The sequence below is a fragment of the Clarias gariepinus genome, chromosome 19, assembly GCF_024256425.1.
Source record: "Clarias gariepinus isolate MV-2021 ecotype Netherlands chromosome 19, CGAR_prim_01v2, whole genome shotgun sequence".
Lineage (NCBI taxonomy): Eukaryota > Metazoa > Chordata > Actinopteri > Siluriformes > Clariidae > Clarias > Clarias gariepinus.
In genome coordinates, this window is record NC_071118.1 from 19270003 (window position 1) to 19289622 (window position 19620).

General features: G+C 38.8%; 1 protein-coding gene across 2 annotated transcripts; it reads right to left on the reverse strand.

Moving 5' to 3' along the window:
• Positions 1 to 1484: 1484 nt before the first annotated feature.
• On the reverse strand, positions 1485 to 19391 carry egfl7 (EGF-like-domain, multiple 7). Of its 2 annotated transcripts, none has more exons than XM_053477963.1 (9): positions 19183 to 19391; positions 14336 to 14471; positions 12054 to 12173; positions 11750 to 11862; positions 10270 to 10365; positions 8432 to 8638; positions 4288 to 4364; positions 3762 to 3960; positions 1485 to 1798 (listed from the first exon to the last, which is right to left on the reverse strand). In XM_053477963.1, coding segments are annotated over exons 2-9 (834 nt in total). In that variant the 5' UTR covers positions 14338 to 14471; positions 19183 to 19391; the 3' UTR covers positions 1485 to 1778. The 2 variants fall into 2 exon arrangements, with proteins under 2 accessions (XP_053333938.1, XP_053333937.1); XM_053477962.1 differs by having other exon boundaries at positions 14258 to 14471.
• Between the last annotated feature and the right edge of the window lie 229 nt (positions 19392 to 19620).

Here is a 19620-nt window from a genome sequence, read left to right on the forward strand (position 1 = left end):
GCTGCCTATAACGATTCGCAAAAAGGACTTTTAAGCTAAGCAATAAAAATGGAATAAAAAAAATTGAAATTGAATAGAAATTCACTCCACAAAATTCAGCTGAAAATGTGCCATATAAAAATGGCAAGAATATCATTTCTCATAAGTACACATGGTAAATCCTGAGTATTTTAACTTTGCACAAAATACTTGGCTCATAGTGGCATTAATATAGTTGCTCGTAGAACATATGCATCATTTATTGAACCACACTGTTGGATTCCCATTTGTTAGGGTGTTGATTAATAATTCATTCTCTGATAATAGTGCTGGCTGTAAAGATTAAGCACAGAATTGTTAAACGCAGATGTGCTGATGCCCTGTATAAATCAGGATTAACAGTAATTGATGATGCATTATTTAACAAAGAAAAACTCTTTTATATATATATATATATTTATGCTCAGACTTTCTGTGAGGAGATTGTATTTAACATGGGAAGACTCTTCAATGTCAGTGCTTTGGAAGGCGCAGACGTAACACTACTTTTATGTTTTTTAATTTTTAAAATCATATTAAAAAGGTAAATGGCTGTTTATATGAAGCATATAGTTGGGGGTCAGGGGTAGCTCAGTGGTTAAGGCATTGGACTACGGTTCGAAAGATCCCAGGTTTAAACCCCACAACCAAGGCCCTTAACCCTCAACTGCTCAGATGTCTAATGAGATAAAAATGTAAGTCGCTCTGGTTAAGAGCGTCTGCCAAATGTAAATATAGTATGTAAAGATTCTTTGTTGCTTTACTCAGTATTGAGCTCGAAAATGCCTCTAGAAGGCACATCACAACACACAATAGCTTCATTAAATTTTATTTCCATGGCTGAGCAACAGCAAACAAGCCTTATATGTACAACACCAAAAACTAGATAGATAGAGTGGCTATAACACACAGTACAGCCAGTGGACTCTGTAGCGGTTTAAATCCGTTCTAATTCATTCTTCCTCACTACCTGGCAATATATTTCCTGTTTCAGCATTCCTGTGCCCCCGTGCATAAACATGGTCCATAAAGACATGGCCGGAATTCCAGTGGCCCACGCAGAGCCCTGACCCCAACCCAATTTTAGGATATATCTTTGGGATGCATCCTTTAGGGAACGCTGCTTCCAAGCCAAGCTTCTTCATCCAACATCAGTGCAACAACATTACAAATGCTCTTTTGACCGAATGGGCACAAATTCCCACAGCCACATGCCAACATCTTGTACAAAACCTTCTCACAAACATCGAGGCTGATATACATTTACATTTACATTTGGGCATTTGTCAGACGCTCTTATCCAGAGCGACTTACATTTTTATCTCATTACACATCTGAGCAGTTGAGGGTTAAGGGCCTCGCTCAAGGGCCCAACAGTGGCAACTTGGTGGTTGTGGGGTTCGAACCTGGGATCTTCCGAACCGTAGTCCAATGCCTTAACCACTGAGCTACCCCTACCCCTGATATAGCTGTAAAGGGGCACTCAATACTAATGTCCATGTTTTTGGAATGGGATTTTCAGCACACTTATATCAATGTAAAGGTCAGGTGTCCATACTTACTACTTATATACAGTACTTGGGTCACAGAGTATATTTAAAGATGGTCTGGTGAGTCAGTGTTAAACATTACAAGTTTGTAACATGCCCACACTAGTGCAGATTCCAGGGCTGGTTAAGCGTTCTTTCTCCCGAAGTTAAAGGTAGGGTGTGTTTAGTTGTGTGTTGCAGGTATGCTTTGTTGCACAATCTGTTGATCATCTAATTTTCTTGGCACGAGCCTGGAAAAAAAAGTGAGAAAGTGGTCATTCAGTGTGAAAAAGAATGCACACACAGATACAGCGACATTCAGGATGAAGGAACAATATACCAATGTGACAACATAAAGTACAGATGCAGTCATTTTAAATTGCTTGCTGGTACATCACAGGACACAGGTCGATCTCTGACTGGTTCCTGCCTGACCCATGCTCAGAACGTGCATGATAGGGTCAAATTCACTGTGTCTCATTAACCTCCATCTGCATTGTAAGGAAGATGGATGCAATGCTATATACGTATTTCTGCCAGGTGGAGCAGTATTACACTCACTCATTGTCTATACCGCTTTATCCTGTGTACAGGGTCACGCCGGGCCCAAGCCTATCCTAGGAGACTTGGGGCATGAGGCGGGGTAAACCCTGGAAAAGGTGCCAATCCATCGCAGGGCATGTCTTTGGACTGTGGGAGGAAACCAAAGTACCCAGAGGAAACCCACCAAGCACGGGGAGAAAATGCAAACTCCATGCACACAAAGGTGCAGACCATAAATCTCACAAGTTAAAAGGAACATTAAACATTTTTCCTTATTTCAGCATTAATGAAAGATAAAATATACACTGTTGTTGTACAGTAACTGTTAATAATGCTGTGTCCTACATGTTTTTACATAAAGAAAGAAAGAACTCGACTACATATGGGCTACGAAGTCCAATTTATGAGAATGCATGAGTGCTTAGGTGTACTGGTTATTACACATTGTTTTACAATGTACAGACAGTGATGTACATTAACATCAGATGCAAATTAACATATTTGGAGATGCAAAGTCAGCTTTTGCGGCCACCTTTTTTCTCGTAAAGGTTGCATTCTTCACGTACATTACATTGGTGAGGGTTGACCAACATGAAAAGTAAATTTCCTTGGTAAGTTACATAAAGTTATATTCTCAGCCAACAGATCGTCATATCATTGTCAATAAAGGTTGTAGAGCTTCATGATGTTTCCTCCAAGTTCAAGTTACACCATAGAATTTCCTAACTTGGAACAACCAGAATGTCATTTTCTCGCAGATGTTTTTTTCTTATATACATTCACCGCACACTTTATTAGAAACACCTGTCAGAATCATCCAGATGCAGGCTAGAGGAATTGAGTAATGTTTACAATAACCATCAAAATGAAGAAAATATGTGATTTCTGGGATTTGTAAGCAGGACACAATTGTTGCTTCCAGACGGGCTGGTATTGAATATTTTTATAACTGCTAACCTCATGGAATTTTCACACACACACAGGTCTCTAGAGGTTCCTCAGAATGGTTGAATAAAGAAAAAAACATTAGTGAGTGGGAGTTCAGTGGCCGGAAATGCCTTGGCGATAAAGAGGTCAAAGGAGAATGGCCAGACTGGCTGAAGGTGACAGAAAGACATGATAGTAGAAAGGAAAACCTTCCTGAGAAAATATGAGGAAGAAAGCTGAAGAGAAACCAGAGTCAAACGGAAACCCATCCTCATTTAAGTGATACAGATTATAATGCGATTATGAAATATTTCCTTCGAATACTGTGTGCTATATGGGCAAAAAGCACAACTCTGCAACCAGGAGGTTCATTATAGCTTTAAGGAAGAAGTCTGTTTTGTTGACGTTATCAATTCTTCACTGATGTAGACTACCATCGTAGCTAAACTGTTCAGATCAACTGCAGTCCAAAGGCATCTTCCAAGTTTCTAAGTGATATTATGCATAGTAATCGCATATATTTTATAGGCAGTCCACATGGAGCCATCCTCAGCAGCAAGCTCTGTCCAAATGATGAGAATTTTACACAGAAGCATGGAATCAGGAAGGACCAGAGAGCTTTGGGGAAGGAAAGCCCACACACTTTATATTAAAACAGAATCAAAAGGGGAAAGTTCCCACTTACAGCACTGACTGCGACAACGCATCACTATGGCTGTCATTATTCCCATAATGCACACTTACATGATCCAAGACGCTCCTCCAGGAAGCTGACCTGCTCACTGAGAGAGTCTATTCTGTCCAGCTGTCGCAGTGAGTGTGACAGGAAGTTGGTCTGGTCTGACAGGAAATCCGTCCTGTCTAACAGGAAACCATTTGTGTTGGTCATGTCCTCCTCTGGAGGAAAGAGTGTGGAAAATGGTGCGAGAACCATCTCCAATTTCTACAAGGAAAGACACAAATTATTTTCAACTTACTATAATTTGACTAAAATTTACAAACTTTGGGGGATGACGTTTGATCTCATCAAATTAAGAGTCTTCCTAGCTTTTGGACCGTGGGAATATTTGAATATGGCTAACAAGAAACTATTTGCTTCAGATCCTGTGGCGGGGATGTGAAGCATGTGTTTGTCAAGTCACTGGAATGTGGCTTGTCTATTCCAAATAATCTGATTCTATTTTTTTTTTTATTAATCTGTATTAATTAATCAACTATAGCAAAATAAATAGTACACACTGTATAAAGTGTATTCAGATGAGTGTATTACCTGCTCCAGCAGCTGTACTCTATTCCTGAGTCTCTGGACCTCTTCTGTAACATTAGCCACCAGCCCTTCCTCTCCACCTTTAAACACACACATAAACACATGCATACACATTCCTGAGTCACTACCACCAACCTAAAAAACATTCATCACAAACATTTATTAGTATGTTTAATATCCATCTATCCATCCATCCATCCATCCATCCATATATCTTAAACATAGATGTTAGTTTAATATATCTTAAATAAATGAAGGCAGATTGTCATGACCAGAATGGAGAAAAGATTGTGGTCATGCTAGTTATGTTAAACACGTGATCACAGCATATAACTGATTTACCAATACAATTAATCTATAAAACATAATTTGTTACAGCACATTCTATACAAGAAAGCATGGAACATATGTAATGAATATACTGTAACTATTCTTTTACATCTTTATTTCATGTGCCAAAGTAGTAATCTGGGCACAAAATCATAAAATGCTGCACATGGTGATTTCAAGGTGAAATGGTGGTTACAACAAATTCCAAAACACTTTTACTGGTTATAATTCAGCTCCACATTCAAATGTCAAGCAAGAAGTGCTGAATGATTTTCTCAACTAATACGGTTAATTTGAATTAATGTTCTATTTTTATGGATATGATTTTTTGAATAAATTGTACATGAATGAGGAATAACCACTATTAAATGAATAAATGGCCCTACAGTCTGCACAACTCACAATCACTTCCTGTGCTCCCAAGTGCCACAACGGAAACATGTGCGCCCTATCATCTGGAAAAGTTCGTTTCCCTGGTGGTGCTACAGCCACCTGGAGCCAAGGGCCTGGAGAGAGCAGGCTGGCCATGCTTTCTCAGGGGGAAGTAAGACATCCCTATACTCACATCAGTCACAGCGTCACTTGCCTTCACATGCTATACCCTCCCAGGTGGAACTGTAGGAGTTGATGAATGGGGGGTGTCCTAACAAGAGTAAAGTGTCCTTTACATTTTTTGCACTGCATATACAGTATATGCTGTAAAAGTAAACCGTCAGCCATAACATTAAAACCACATAAAAAAAAAAAACTAAGTAAGAATGAATAACAGTTATTATATCACTACAATATGACTGTATGTGAATATACGGTACTAATATGATGGCTAGATGGCCATCTCTGTCCACTTCCAAAAGTAGCTGCAATGGGGAATGTGAGCATTATTTTTGTTTTACATCACATGAAAGGGTAGGCCTGTGTGGGTCGCTTGCCTCGGGAAAAATGGCATCAAGTTGCACTATGGGAGGAAGGCAAGCCAGCAAAGGCAACTCAATGCTCTGAGCAAAGTTCTTTTGGGAAACCTTGGGTTCCTGCATTCATGTGGTTGTTACTTTGACATGTACCACCTATTTAAATATTGTTGCGAGATAATGCACCCTACCATACTGCAAACGTGGCTCAGAAATGGTTTAAGCACAATACACATACATGGTATGTGTACTAGGCAGTATACAGATACAGTACTAGGTACAATACTAAGCAGATGGTTTTAATGCTATGGCTGAATGATTTTAATATATCATATTTATATATTATAAGCAAATAGAAAAGGACACTTTTTGCATTTTTGCTACAGAGCGAAAACAGCTATTGGACCATGGATAACCCTTTTTATCTATCTTATGTTTTCTTTGTTATTATTTCCTCTGCTTTCCATTTAAAATCATTCATGCTAACATTACCAAATCCCAAATCTGCACTGGCTTTCATTGTAAGCCAGAAAATTCTACTCTTATACAGACGACCCCAACCCAGGAATGTTACAAGTGCTTTCCAAATTTCTAAAGGCTGTTACACACACGCGCACACACGCGCGCACACAAAGTGTTATACAAATCACTAAGTTACAAGAGGAAACTGTAATCCAAGTAGCACATATTTGACTGGCACGACTCCAAACCAATCGAAAAACAACCTGGTTCTCCACTGCTTGGGTCCTGATCAGGGCCTGAATGAGGGGCAGCCAATTACATACTACACACATGCACGACTTACATGCCCAAGATAGATTTGACTTGGCTTCTTGCATACACATATATCATAATCATATCTTGAGAATCTGTACCAGATGTGTGTATTATTGGAGTTACACAAGAAAGTGAGGCTAAGCATGTGTAAAAGGAAGGAGAAAGACACACACAGAGAAATATAGAGAGGGAGGGGGAAACAAAGGGGGAGAAATATACGAATAAATGACCTTGAAGAAAGAGTAGGGAATAGCTCAAAACTGAGTATTAAAATAGAAAAATAAGGGAGAATGGAATTTCATATGATAAATAAAAAGACATTTTATTCTCTGGTAGTTTGTCTTTTTAAGTCATTGATTCCATCCATCCATCCATCCATCATTCCATCCATCCATCATTCCATCTATCTACTACCCCAGAGATGGCAGATTTAATACCATGTCACTAAATATGATGTTACTCAGGAAATCATAAGCCACTTTTCAGCACAAGTTTAAGGCAACCATTTGAGATATCAAAAATCCCTTCGCAATTGTGCATCTGCAGTGTTTTAGATCTTACAGTATGAGCCGGGTTTGGTGGTGATTGTATAAGTTCAGTAGGAGAAATATATCAAACTGCATTGCGTGTGCCCTTGACATGCATAGTGGAAATTGTTCAGCTTAATGAGATCTAAATGTGTACCGGTTTTAACATGTATAAGTGTGTATGAGCTATTTAAGTAAATCTCCTGTGAAGGCACTGGGCCACGATTCCAGATTTGTCCTAATGGCAGCAGATTCTAAACTGCGTGCTGACTTTAATTAATTGTTGAACATGTTAAACCTCTAAATAATCCTGGATGGTTGTGAGATGGTGACATCATAAGGCTTTTAGTTTAAACATTGTATAATAATGTAAATAAAAGTTCACAGTGGCTTGGGGGTTTGGATCTCATCTTCTGTGTGTGAGCTCAGCTTGACCCCCCCACACACACAGTCCAAAGACATGTAGGCTGATTGGTGTTTCAAAATAGGTGATTCTGTGTGAGCACCTGTACTCTGTGATGGGTTAGAACACCATCCATTGTGCATTCTGCATTGTGCCCTAAGCTCCCCCTGGAAAGGCTACAGACTCCCCGTCATCCTACATGTGTGGAAAATTAATTAATACTAATAATGTAAATTAAAATAAATAACTAGCCTTAAAGATTTTAACATATCCAGCATTTTGTAGCTTTCTGCAGTCCAGAAATCCAGAACGCTTCCTTTTTGGGTTTTACAGTATACTGTTGATCCTCTATATAGCTTGTTTACAGTGGAGTGAAATGTTGTTCTTATGTTCCTAGGCACAGAGTGGATCTCAGGGGTCAGTTTAATGGCTCACATAAAAAAAAATACTGCCCATATTCCAAAATACACAAAATATTTGTTTCAGTTTCTGCAGCTGGATTGATTTTGCGATTGATGCCTTTAGTATGCACATCTGGCAAACCTTGATCACTTGTGATGAGTTGTTTGGTGGACATTATGATGTGCAAACTATACAAATAATCATTGGAGAGATGCCAGCTGAAGCATGGCTATTTGCAAAATCTAGCTCAATCTTGAAAATGAACAGGAGTGTTATCTACCATATGGTTTTGTCATTGTTGTTTCTGGAAACAAGACAAAATAAAAAATGTGTAGAAAGGATTGTTTGGGGATTGCTTGGTGTGAGAATTGTCTATTATTCAAGAATAATTGAAGGTACAGTACAAAATAAATATAGTGATATTCATACTGTGCACAGGCAGGAATCCAATCATGTTTGTGGTTTTGCCGTTGCTAACATACATTTAAGCATTACAATTTGCCTTCACCGTCCAACACAAATAGACAAAGACAAATGTCTTTGTCTCAGGAACAGCTCACAAACAGTGAAATTCATCACAATGCTAAACTACTGGACCTACATGAGCAGTCAACACACAATATATCACTGGGGGCTAATATGGTAAAACTAGGCAACAGGAAAACTGGGATAAAACTGTAAAGTGTGAACTGGGCTTGAAAGTGCGCTCCAGACCTCAGGGTTGATTTGGTTTTATTTTCACTTTTTTTTACCGCGGTCAGTGCTGTCATTCCTTGAATTGAGTGCAATAAATTTCTCACCTCTACTGTTATTTGTGGATAGGTGATTGTCTACTTCAGGCTGGCTGGCTACAGTTGTATGAGGAGGAAGAGGAAGAGCACAAAGGCTTAGACAAGATCGTCTGTCTTCAGCCAGACGGAATCCATCAGCGCACACACACTGATAACTTCCTGCAGAGTTCACACACTGGTGACTGCAACCATGTCCCCCCTTACACTCATTCACATCTGGCACAGAGAGAGAGAGAGAGAGAGAGAGAGAGAAAATTACAAAAAGTCCATCATTTTAGTCAAAATCCAATTGTTTGTCACAAAGTCTTTTAAAGGATTTTATACTGTACACTTGAATATGACTCATAAGCTCTAGCTTTGTGTACATGTGTGTCGCTCTAACATACTGTATACTAACACAATATTTCATGAAAAAATGATATAGAAGCACTTCTGTTGAAATGCATTCCTAACAAGATTCTCGTTGATTCTTTACGATAAGTATTAAGTATTTAGTATTTAATAAGTATTATGCATTAGTTATCAAGTGAGAATAACAATTATCAAGATGTTTCAGCGGTATACTGTATGTGTTACAATTTGATGTAAATCAATATTTTCCCAGAGTTATTAACTACAACATTTGACCCCACAGAACTTGATTAGGTAACTGAGTGATTAAACTCAAGGTTCTGTTATATTCTAAATAACATTTTTTCTTTAAAAAAAATAATAAACTATAGAAAGAAAAATTGCACCCAGGTAATAACGATTAAATATATGGTAAAAACAACTCTAAATATTATGGATATTCCATTATGGGATCACATCACATGTATCTTATTCAATTCAATTTTATTTATATACCGCTTTTAATAGTGGTCATTGTCTTAAAGCAGCTTCAGAAAAATGAAAAAAAGCTGAAAGCTCTTTCTTAAAAAAAAAGGAAACACCACAGTTATGGAATAGCAATCCAATAATTGTTGGGGATTTGGACGCTGTATTTCTTTAGTCAAGATTGTTTTGAATATTTTGTAAAGTAGCAGACTGGGATAATATATTTTTGGATGTTTGAATTCACTCTCAAGCTTTCAGACAGGTTTTTTGACATTGGAGGGGCTGGCTGTTTAATGTTTTGTGCCCTGGACAGCATGATTTGGGTGTCTCCTTCTGGCGCTCCATTTTTGTTAGAACGCCACCCCGTCCCTGCTTGCACTCTGCATATAACCTATTCATTTATTCACACCTAATTGCTCTTCTGACACTATGCATACCTACTGTATCTATATGTTATTCTCTCAGTCCCTCTCTTTCTGTCGAGCTGCAAAGGGCATTCCTGACTTACCAGTGATCCTGATTCATTCTGACCTCCTGACCTGCCTGATTCACCCTGATGCCCTCATTCTGGTTAGAGTTCTCATCTCTTGAAAGCCATTTACTGCTGCTGATATGGCCCCATATGGTTTGTTCATGACTACTAAGAATTTAGAAATCATAAAGATGGCTTTGGATTGTAACTGTTGCAAATGGGACTTGAGCCGATGAGTTTTGGTAACCTCAACAAAGTGAACTTCATGTTAACTAAAATGGACTTCCTATTATACAACATTGACCTTATAGCCCACAAGGAATTTATTTATGATCACAGTGTCTTGTATGCCCTGAAAGAGGAAAGTTCTTCGCATCATTTCATATTTAGCTATCGGCAAATTGTAAATGTAAGCTGAATTATATCTTTATTTCTATCTCTTATTCATTCTAGAATTTGATTCTAGAATAAATTTAAATTTGAGCCTTATAATATAATATAATATAATATAATATAATATAATATAATATAATGTGTGTTGATGTGCAAATTTAAGCACCTATCTGGCAGTAGCTTCCTGTCCAGCCAATGGGACAGGCACAGTGATCTGGCCTTGTGCAGGATCCACCATTAAGACATGGCTGCACACATAATGCTGTGGGAACATACAAACACACACACACACACACACATATTTTATGAGTTATATTTGCTGCTTTACATTGTCTGACATGGTGTGACAAAAAGCTCATGCATTATTGTGAATCAGGTGTGTGTATCAGTCTTGGGCACAAACATACTGTATGTTAAAGTGTATAAATATACCTATATACCTTTTCGCACTGAAGTGTTGATAGGGAAAAAAAACAAGGTTACTGAAAAATGCAAGAATTAATGTGATAAATCGTGTCCAAACATTCCAAAATATTTTAATTATTAAAAATATATTTAAATGATTTGCTGCACACACCACCACAAAATACTGGTAGAGCACTCTGGCTCAGGTAGCATACACAACATGCACATAATATAGAAATTTCCCTCATTTGGGAGTGCCATTTTACTGGGAAAAATAACAGAAATGCCAGTGCATGTTTATGATATAAATCAATCTGTATACACTGATCAGCCACAACAATAAAACAACCTGACTAATATCGTGTGGGTCCCCTGGGCTGGTGAAACAACATATGGTTTTTCCAGACATGGACACAAAACACAAGGCCTTTGAAGGTGTGATGTGGTATCTGGCACCAAGATCTTAGTAGCAGATCCTTTAAGTCCTGTCTAATGCAAGGTGGAGTTTCCACATATCAGACTTGATTTTCCAGCACATCCCACAGATGCTCAATTAGATTGAGATCTGGGGAATTTGGAAGCCGAGTCAACACCCTGAACACTTTCGCAGTGCAGCAGGGCACATCCTGCTGAATGCAGCTATTATGATTAGAGAATATTATTGCCATAACGCGGTGTACGTGGTCTGTAACAATGTTTAGGGAAGTGGGACGTGTCAAAATAACATCCACATGAAAGCCAAGAACAATTGTTTCCCAGCAGATTACTGCTCAGAGCACCACACTGCCCCATCTGACTTACCTTCTTCTCAAGGTAAATGACACACACTCATGCAGCCATGCACATTATGTAAAAATAAATGTGATATATTAGACCAGGCCACCTTCTTCCATTGCACTGAGGTAAAGTTCTAATGCTCATATCCCCATTTGCTGGTGGTCACCGGCCAACATGGACTACGTAGCCCCATTCATTTTCTGTAGGGACCAGCATTAAGTTTTTTAATCAATATTTGCTATAGTGTCTTTCTGTGAGATCAGACCAGAAGGGCTAATCTTCTACACTTGAGCGGCTCTTGAAAGATGCTCAGGTCCTCATCTAATACATCCAATCGCAGCCCCTGACAGATGCCAATGTAATAAGATAATCACTGTTATTCTGTTCACTTCTAAGTGGTTTTAATGTTATGGCTGATTGAATTCAGTGTGAACAAGGCAATATAATGTTTTGCGGTGTTTTACCATGATTACAGTTGAGTGAGTGAACACGCCGCCAACCTGGACAGCATTCTGAGTAGATGTGGGAGCTATGTTCTAGCCGGCTCACCTGTCTATAAGAGACTTTATACACGGTCCTGGAAAATATAAACCAGATACACTTTTAGGGTTGCTTTAACTACCATAATCTATTTTCTGCAGAACAGGGAAGCTATTTAATCTCATACATACACATACAACATGCACATGCTCTACAACATGCACATACTCGTACACACAAACTAACAAACAGAGACTGATCGATTCCAGTGTTTGTTTTTCTTCCTACTTATATGTGCTACAGATGCGTTGGTTGGGACATGTGGTGAGGTAGGGTTTGTGTACAGGCTGTAGGAAGGATTCTGTACTGGATACCACTTTGTTGGCTTTCCCAGAACATACTCTCCTCCTGCAGAAACAAGACAAAAAACAACAACATGTAACCTTGTGATCATACCACCCATTAGTGTTACGATAAACCATAATATTTAGGGTGTTACTGTATATGATTTTTTTTTTCTAATGAGGTGAAAGTTTATCATCTGAGGACACGCTGCAAAGCAGTGAAAGCTATTATTCTAATACAAGAGTTTTATTAAGAAAATACAACTGTTTGCGTTTAATATGCACCATATAGTCAAAAGTTTGTGGATAGGCCACCACACTACACCCATACGTAGACCTTCTCTAAAGCAAAGTTGGAACCATTTTAGGGCCCAAATCTGTTCCAGCATGACATTCCACCTGTGCACAAAGCAAGGTCCATGAAGACCTGATGTGCCATGGACTAGAAGAATTCAAGTGCCATGGATGGACTGGAAGAACCCCCCCCCCCCCCCCCCCCCCCTATGTGGCATGTGGCACTATCCAGCTCCTGCCACATGCCAAGACTGATGCCAGAGTGCTAGAATGTCACCGATCCCTTTCCGCAGGAGAAATCAGCCAATCAGCACTCTCTTGGCTCCCTGGCTGCTGATGGCTACAGCACCCTCTGGGGTTTGAACTAGCATTCTCCGGATAACAGGGCAAGCTCGTTATTCTTTCACCACTCAAGGGCAATATTTATAAGGGTAAATATACAATCACAAAGAAATCTAAATCTAAGCATGCCTGTTAAGGTTTACAGTGTGCCATAACAGACGTACTAGGCCAGTCTTGAGTGTTTCCCAAACACACCCTTGTTTTTGTATTTCTTCAACATATTCTTGCTGTGCCTGGTCTGCATGGTCTCACATACCTTTCAATAAACTAAACTAAAATCTACTTAGGATTAATGAATGAATAGGAAAGTTGCATTTCATTTCACAGCACTAATAGTTATATAGTCTATTAATAGTCTTTGATTTATAGTATAGTAGTAATCCTACAGGATAGTACGATTTTCCTACTCTACAGAATCACACCTTATCTCTTAGCCTGAACAGCTGACAAAGCCTGCCATGAATGCTGGAAAGCTTAACAAATGCAGACATCCCGGTTCTCCCGGAAGTTCCAAGAGCCTACTGCATATTGATAACAGATCCCTGATGTGCACAGATCAGCGAGAATTTCTACTGAACCTATTATTTTTCTCAGTTGGCTTTACACTGTCTCTGTCTCTCCATCAGTCCTGCAGTGCATCAGAATCAGGGTTATAAAGAGAGAAAAAAAACGTGTAAATACAAAATGCACTTGTATAGTAAAGTGTAGTCCTGCCTCATAGCAGTAAACATGGCGCATTTGTTCACTGCACTGTTTGCAGCGGCGATTCTTCTGTTGTCCATGGTGGGTTTAATAGTTGCAAAAGGTGAATTAACAGCCACATTTGTTCAGTAGCAACTGTATAACCGGGTACTGGTGTCCAGGGGGATCTCTCTGAAATGAAATTTTGCAGGATGTCTGCAAATGTGTCGGCTGAGATTTGTGTGTAAGGTTTATTAAATACCATACAAAAACTGGTGGCCAAAGAAATCATCATAAAAAAAAGTGCAAAACAACCTCAAAAACACACAAATAATACAACCGAGGCAAGAGTTAGCAACGGTCATTGTACGCACAAGGTAAACAAAGTAATAAAGAAAATGTGCATCATGCACAGAATTAGGGAGCTCCTTAATGGAACCAAGAGTTGAGGGAGATCCTGAGCATCTGTTTATTACACCACTTGGATTAAGACTGCCCAGTCTAAATAACTCTTTACAAAATATACTTTGTTTTAGTATAAGTAATCTTTGTCGTCATGCATGCTAAACAGAGCAGTTTAATTAGGCAAAAACACATGAACAGGAGGAAAAACTTCTTCAAATCTGAAACACACCAAACTTTCTCCTTAAAGCCACCACAAAATGCAGTATGATTAAGTATGTTTAAATCATTTTTAGGCAACAACAATACTACTACTATTAATCATCATCATTACTTGGGCAATGATTATTATTATTATTATTATTATTATTATTATCCAGGGCATCTGAATAAACACATGCACATTATAATAATTAAAATGCTGGATACCCATGATGTCCGTGCAACTGTATAGTGCAACTTGCATGGAGGGAGAAAAGAAAAGAAGAAAGTATGACTGTGCCATACATCTCTCCCCCTTTTTCACACACACAGGCGTTGCCGTTCTCGCAAACACTCTCTTCCTTTCTTTCTGTCTCTTGATCAATGTGGAATCTGTGGTGCCTCCGGCAGAAAGAGTCCTTTTTCCAGATATCACAGCTATCTGAGTGTGAGAAAGACACAGGGAGAGAAAGAAAGAGAGAGAGAGAGAGAGAGAGAGAAAGAGAGAGAGAGAGAGATGTTTTACAATGCCACAGAAGTGATATAGTTATAAAGGATGAAAATTGGCAAATGTTTGTGCATTAAATGCTAGTGCTAGTTTTTTATTTAGTTTTTCCCCTAACAAATATTCATTTACACTAATTAGCCATAAGATTACAACACAAAGCATTAACAAATATTCATTTGCCCTAATTAGCCATAAGATTACAACACAAAGCATTATGCTCAGTATTGTGTAGGCAACTCTGGCCCCTCGAGGCATGACTTCACAAGACCTCTGTGGATTGTCCTGCCTTTCCAGTGGATGCTTTGGGTGCTATGGGTTGCATAGTGGGGTCTCCACGGATCAGACTTGGTCCGGTGCATCCCATTGGATGCTCAATCAGACTTGGATTTTGGGAGCTTGAAATCCCGGTCAGCAGCCTTGCATTCACATCTGCAGCAAATTGTGCATTATTGGCTTTTCTGTGGGACTGGATTGGATAGGCAGGCCTTTGGTGGTACACTACCAGTCAAACGTTTGGACACACTCTCTTATACCATGGTCTTTCTTGATGTTTATTTCTTTTCTCATTATAAAACAACCTGAAGTCATCCAAAATATGCAATAATCTCCTTTAAACTGTTGATATACAGTAGAGATGTGTCTGCTACTTATATTCTGGAAAGGCTTCATAATAGCTCAAGTCTGGATGATTTCTGAGGCTGGTAACTCGAAATGAACTTCTCCTCTGCAGCAGAGGTAAGTTTTGGTATGGCTGTCCTGGGATGGTCTTCATGGGAACCAGTTTCATCATGGTACTTAATGGGTTTTGCAAACACACTTGAAAATACTGTTCTTGCAAGAACTCTTCCAGCTGACTTAAAATAACAAGTGACTGTTGTTAAATACCTAATACCATACATGTTACATCATAGTTTTAAAATCTCCAATATTGTCCAAACTTTTGATTGGTACTGTAATAATCAATGTTAATGTGTCCATTTTATGTCGTGTATCAACATTGCTCTATATAGATTAAATATTAGTTAATAGTGAATAAACCTTTCGAACATCTCTTGAGCGCTTTTAAACACTCCACAGACCTTAAAACCTTAAAAATAAATTGTATAATTATTGCTATGCCTAAAGATACATCACTCAGCCCTGTGCACAACTAATGAAGCAGAACCACGTTAAATCCATCTATTACAATTGACTAAATAGCTACGTGTTGTACTTAATTAAGCTATCACGTATTAGTAGAAAAAGGATTATAACTAAACATTATAACCCATACACATCTTATCCTTGCCACATCCTGTGTGTGTGTGTGAACCTCGTGAAATTTATGAGTCTGAAGACTTTTATGATTTACCCCTCTGTGTGAACCTTACCTCTTGCAGAGTGTGTGTACATGTGGGTGATTTGGGGTTGTCTATAACAGCAGCCATATGTATGCCTCAGGGGATCAGTATAAGAGTATTAGAACATAAAAAAGAGCCAATGCATTTTATACACCTATCTAAATGAATGTGTTGGCTGTGAGTCCCAGGAATTAACTCTTTGGCTTTATGCAAAACAGTCCAATTTAAAGCATATTATTTATATCCCAAAACCTATACATTAATGATATAGATCATTGCAATAGTAATGGTTGGTGCAATGGTGAAAAGGTCCCCTATTCAAGAAAGAACTTGGGTTACTATATAATATGCATGTGATATGAACCCAGAGGACCCCTCATGCATTTGATTCATTTAAATAGTTTTTTGTTTTTGTTCCTTTCCTTTTTCAATATTTACAACACATAACATTAACTCTGATTATCAGTTATTTACCAGGATAATGGTGACAGGATCATGGGTGCCCAAAGCTCATCTTTGCTGTGGGAAGTGCTGTCAATGCTGGCCATGACAGAATGGTACCGAAACACCCAGTGCACCATAGCCTCTTGTTGGGGTCAGAGTTGCCCAGGTGGCACAAGGGGGACCTACACAACACCAGGCGTAATGTTTTGCATGGTAATATTATGGCTGATGAGTGTATGCCTAATTGACTGGTCTTGACTGACAGTTTTGCTTGTAAATAACAATAAAATGTTTCTATAAAGTTGAGCATTTCCTAATTAAAAGCCACTTCAGTGCCCTGTAAAAGTATTAGCTTTTCCATATTTTAGCTTCTCCATATTTCGTAATGTTACAGGCTACATTTGAAATGTATTTAATTAGGATTTTTACTAATTGATTTAAAGAGAATATATATATATTTTTTGATTGAATAAGTAGCAACCCCTGGGTCAACATTTAAACCACCTTCAGAAGCAAATCTTCTGGAGTACTGTACGTCTTCATCAGTCTTTCACAATCTTTTTTTTCGGAATTGGATGCTTTTGCCAATTTCTCCTGGCTTTGCTCAAGTTCTGTCAGTTTGTTGATGAACAGTAATTTACATCTTACCACAGACTGAGACTTGGCTTTGATTGGAACAGTCTAATTTTGAACATTTACAGTTTTTTGTTTTGAATGAGACCTACTCAGGATACTTAGAAAGTGGCAAATTGGAACCTGTACTGTATGCCTCTGTTCTTGTCCTAGATCTAATGTGGACAGAAACAGGTTTGCTTTTAAAATGGGGGTATTTGGCTTCATATAGCTTTCTGCCAACTGCAGTGATTTCTTTTGAGGTATTTCAGCATTATAAGTTTTCTGTGTGAAAAAAGTTGAGGGGAGTGAATGTGTTTTTCCAGCATAATTGGACCACTTTTGAACTACGAGTTTAAGGCGTTGCATTTAATCAATTGTCATAAACATTCATTATTTATTTAAAAAGGGGAGGGTGACATAAAACTTTTTAGGGTGCAATGAAAGCATTATCCAGCAGGAATTTTTGGATGTCAAAATGTTATGGATGTTGGGACATCATTGGTATTAAGTTGTTGCTGAAAGTAAGATTTATTTTGACGAAATCACGTTGGATCAAAGTTGAATACATGATGTTGGAATAACAATGAATAAAACGACACCAACACAGTGTTGCAAATATAACTTAAAAAAAGTTTTTAAAAGAGCATCTTTTTTTTTTTATACCTCAACAGAAATACTTTTGTGAAATGTTCACACTGCTGGTATCTTCCTTTCTTTTTGGCAAACTAACCCAACCTCCAGAGTGGGAATCAAACTCTAGACTTGGCAGTGAGAGCGCTGAGTATTTACGAACAGTCCACCAGGGTACATGCTGCAGAGACGGGTAAAAGCACATACAGTATTTTGCTTTGTAAAACAACGTGTGCCAGAAAAATCACTCATCCTGGTCAAAAAATATGAAACATCTGCAATTTACAGTACCAAAATATTCATTTGGCAAGAAGATGAAAGAGGGGGAAAAACACTTTAAGTCTAAGATTTAGCAGAACCAGAGATTGAGCAGTTTGGCTGATGTGTCAAGACCATAGTACACTACAGTAGGGTAGTTAGTAAAGCTATAAGGAACATTGCAGTGTAGAATGTTTGAGTGGCACAGGCCTACATCATGAGCAACATCATTCACTTATTTTCCACCCTCATGCTGTTTAATGCACATTTGTTTCACTCCCAAATCGATATCCCATTTGCCTTTGCTTATGTGTGTTTTGCTGATTATAACACTGATTATGCTGCTGTAATGCACTTTATGGTCACATTAATGCCTCAAGCAATCTGTGTACAAATGACATAAGATAAACTCATTGCGTTCGGGAAGCTCTTACATTCATCCTGTTCTACAACTGGATTTTTGTTATAGTATACAGTATTATAGCCATGGATATTGTTTTAAGGTTGTATTTGCAACATTGTTTTGGGGTCATTTATTCAATGTCATCTCAATGCCATAATAACTTTTATCAATGTTATTTTAACTTTCAAAATCCCAGTGTAGACAATGATGCAACGAAATGTGTGATGATGTCATCCAACCTTAATGTTCCTGCTGGGTAGACAACTATGTGGTTTTCACACAGATCTCTGATCACAGCACCAACTATACTAGCAGTAAACCACTAACTTGCTCACTTATTGTCTATATCGCTTTATTCTGTATCCAGGGTCACCGAGGGCCTGGTGCCTATCCCAGGAGACTTTAGCCATGAGGCAGGGTACACCCTGGATGGGGTGCCAATCAATCGCAGGGCACATAAACATGCATACAAACTCACAAACTTCGAGCAATTTGGAAACACCAATTATCCTAATCTGCATGTCGTTGAACTGTGGGAGGAAACCGGAGTACCTCGAGGAAACCCATCAAGCATGGGGAAAACATGCAAACTCCATGCACACAGAGCCTAGGCGGGAATCGAACCTGGATGCTGGAGGTGCAAAATCCTGAAGGTCTGATTATCCACATGTGTTATTATAAACATGTCTATCATATAACATTAGACTTTTACAGAAAAAGTCCTCTCCCAGTTTATTTAATGTTCCTATATACATGAATTCATACATGTAAATAACATGCTCACACTTTATATATGGTCGATCATGTGCACTGGTTTAACGTGGCTTTTAAACTGCAATTAACCACTCATGCAGAACTCATCGGGAAAGCGAGACAAAGGTAATGTGTGTGTGTGTGTGTGTGTGAGAGAGAGAGAGAGGAAAAGAGTGTGCGCGTGCATGTCCAACAAACTTACTGTATGAGTGCTTCTGCCGGTCTCGCGCCTCGCGGAGCGTGTATTCCCGGGCTAAATCCAAATCTTCCACAAACGCACAGCCGAAAGTGTGTTGAAATTCTTTTCTTTTGAACTAAACACGTCTAAAAGTGCGTGTAGCCTATAAAAGTCCCGGACCGGCATTTATACACGGAGCGCATCCTACTTCTTCTTTACTCATACTGTGTGTGTGTGTGTGTGTGTGTGCGCGCGCGCGCACGTGTGTGTATTTTGGAAGCTCGCAGAGATCTTCAGCCAAAAGCCTGTCAAAAAGTCGTACAGGGGGTAAGAAAATATATTTCCGTCTGTTCTTAAGCGCGCGCGCGCACACACACACACACACACACTTTGCGGCCAAAAACCATTTGCAGAGTCGATTTCAAATGAAGTGATACAAATCAGTTATTTCGCGCCACTAAG